Genomic DNA, 2,734 nt, shown 5'->3' with positions numbered 1-2,734 from the left:
TATTATATTAGATACACGCGCACATTTACACCTAATTTTAATAAAGAAAGCACCGAAATAATTTGTGGGTGAAAGTAATATCAAATGTTCCAGCTTATTATTACATAGACAAAACCAAACGATAGAGACATACTATTTGTGGACAGCTAGGGAGCAACTGACGGTGGCACAATGACGGTTGGAACGAGGTAGAGATCATTTTTTCTTCTAATGGTAACACCCATCTCCTCTGTCATATCTATCTTGGTCGGCAAGATATCATTAGGGAGCTTCCAGTCAAAGTGATAGAGCAGCGAGGCAAGAACAAGCTCCATGGTTGCTTCTGCAAATACTATGCCGGGGCACATTCTTCGTCCAGCCCCAAATGGTAAAAACTCGAAGTCTGTACCTTTATAATCTATGTGTCCATCTTCAAATCGTTCTGGTTTGAATGTTTCAGGATCGTCCCAATATTTAGGGTCTCTTCCAATTGCCCACACGTTTACGAACATAGTAATGCCAATAGGAATGTCATACCCCATGATCTTACATGTCTCCCGGCATTCCCTCGGAATAAGCAGTGGCACCACTGGATGTAGCCGTAAGGTCTCCTTAATAATAAGCTTTATATACTTTAATCTAGTCAAGTCATCTTCCGTCAAACTTTGCTTTCCTTGCAGAGTATTACGTAGCTCAGCTTGTGCTTTCTGTATCACTCTTGGGTTTCTTAGGAGCTCAGACATCACCCATTGAAGTGTATTTGCCGATGTCTCGCTTCCGGCTCCAAAAAGATCCTACATAATTTGTGGGAAAAAAACAGTCCACATTAAGTTGTACACGAAAACTATAGGCAGCACCAAGGTTCCAATTTCTATACAAGTGTTTTGTTAATTCCAATATATTTTTGACAGGTGGTATATATAGAGAAATAATTTGTTAATTTGGTCAAAACTTGGTTAAATCCTAAGCGAATTTACAATAAAAAATATGTCAATAAATTTACAATTTAAAGAAGTGCCATAACATGAAGGTCTGGTCTTCTATTAGGATTGATTAGATCTGTGACCAAGCAATAATTCAAACTTACTATCCAATAGTTTTAAAAACAAAATACATCATATCAAAATCAATAGAAGATATCAACAAGGAAAATGGGAGAAATTAATTAATTGATACTCCATCCATTCTACTCCCTCTGTTTCGTAATGTAAGCTTTTCTAACATTGCCTTGATTTATATGGATGCTAATAAATCTAGACACATATATAAATTATACACATTCATCCATGAATGAATTTAAACAAGGCTCGAAAGACTTACAGTATGAAACGGAGGTGGTATTTTATAAAATTTTCTAGGTTTGACTAGATTTATCTATATATTAATGCATATGTTTTGTATATGTGTCCAAACTCATTAGCACACAAATAAATCTAAGGGTTGTTTAGATGGGGCTAAACTTTTTAGCCCTATGTCACATCGGATGCTTGACACTAATTTGAAGTATTAATCATAGACTAATAAAAAAACTAATTTCATAAATGAGTGGTAATCCGCGAGACGAATTTTTTAAGCCTAATTAATCCATAATTAGAGCATGTTTACTGTAGCATCACATAGGCTAATCATGGATTAATTAGGCTCAATAGATTCATCTCGCGAATTAATACAATATTATGGATGGGTTTTATTAATAGTCTACGTTTAATATGTATAATAAGTGTTCAAACATTTGATGGGACATGTGACTAGAAATAAATCCCTCGTCCCAAACACCACCTAAGCAATGCGAGAAACTCGTAAAGCGTGAAACGGAGGAAATACTTACGAGGACGACGGCCTTGATGTCGCCCATGGTGAGGGGTACTTCGAAGGCTGCTTCCTTCTGAAGCCTGAGGAGTACATCAATGAGGTCGTCGTCTACAGCGCCGGCAGCCGCTGCCCTCCGCTCCTCGTGCTGCCTAAGAGCGCACTCTATCAGCTCCAACTGCTTGCGGTGGTTCTCCACTGCTCGTCGCGTCGTGCCGCCGACGAAGCTGGCCAGCCTCGACGATGGGAAGAGGTCTCCAAGGCTAAACCCTGAAGTTACCTTGATTCGTACGGCGATGGACTCGAGGAACTCGTCCCGTCTCGAGAACCGGTCGCCCATGATCGTGCGCACCGCCGTGTCGGAGATGAGCACCGCGATGCGCTCGCTCATGTTCACGGCGGCCTCGCCGCCGGTCTGCGCCGCCGCCACGGCTGCGACGAGGCGGCTGACCTCGTCCTCTCGGATACGGCGGAACGACTGGACGCGGCGGGCGCTGAGCAGCTCGAGGATGGCGATCTTGCGGAGCTGCCGCCACAGCGCGCCGTAGGGCGCGAACACCAGCCCGGCCCCGTCGGCCACCATGATCCGCCTGGTGGAGCTCCATGGCCGCGTCGCGAACTTGACGTCGTGCGTCTTGGTGATCTCCCTGGCCGCGTCGGCGGACGAGGCGACCACGACGTCGACCTCGCCGAGCCTCAGCGACATGAGCGGCGCGTCCAGACGGCGGGCCAGGTCGGCCATGGTGCGGTGGATGAGAGGACCGCCGACCATGAGCTGGAGGAGGTTGCCGATGACCGGCAGCCGCCACGGCCCCGGTGGATGCCTCGGCCGGCGCCCGGCGGCATCACTGTTCGCCTTCTTCGCCGCCCTACGGAGCACGAGAGTGATCAGCAGGAGAGCCGAGAAGAGGCCCAAGTAGCCAGTGACACCTTGCACCATGGTCAT

General features: G+C 46.1%; 1 protein-coding gene across 1 annotated transcript; it reads right to left on the bottom strand.

Annotated features, from left to right (window-relative positions):
* On the bottom strand, positions 1 to 2,734 carry LOC102717587 (zealexin A1 synthase-like). Its single transcript, XM_040520958.1, has 2 exons — positions 1,808 to 2,734; positions 1 to 773 (listed from the first exon to the last, which is right to left on the bottom strand). The coding sequence occupies exons 1-2, from the start codon at positions 2,732 to 2,734 to the stop codon at positions 147 to 149; spliced, it is 1,554 nt and encodes a 517-aa protein (XP_040376892.1). The 3' UTR covers positions 1 to 146.

This window comes from Oryza brachyantha, chromosome 2, assembly GCF_000231095.2.
Source record: "Oryza brachyantha chromosome 2, ObraRS2, whole genome shotgun sequence".
NCBI lineage: Eukaryota > Viridiplantae > Streptophyta > Magnoliopsida > Poales > Poaceae > Oryza > Oryza brachyantha.
Note: the sequence above shows the minus strand (reverse complement) of the source record. Positions and strands in the feature narration are given on the sequence as shown.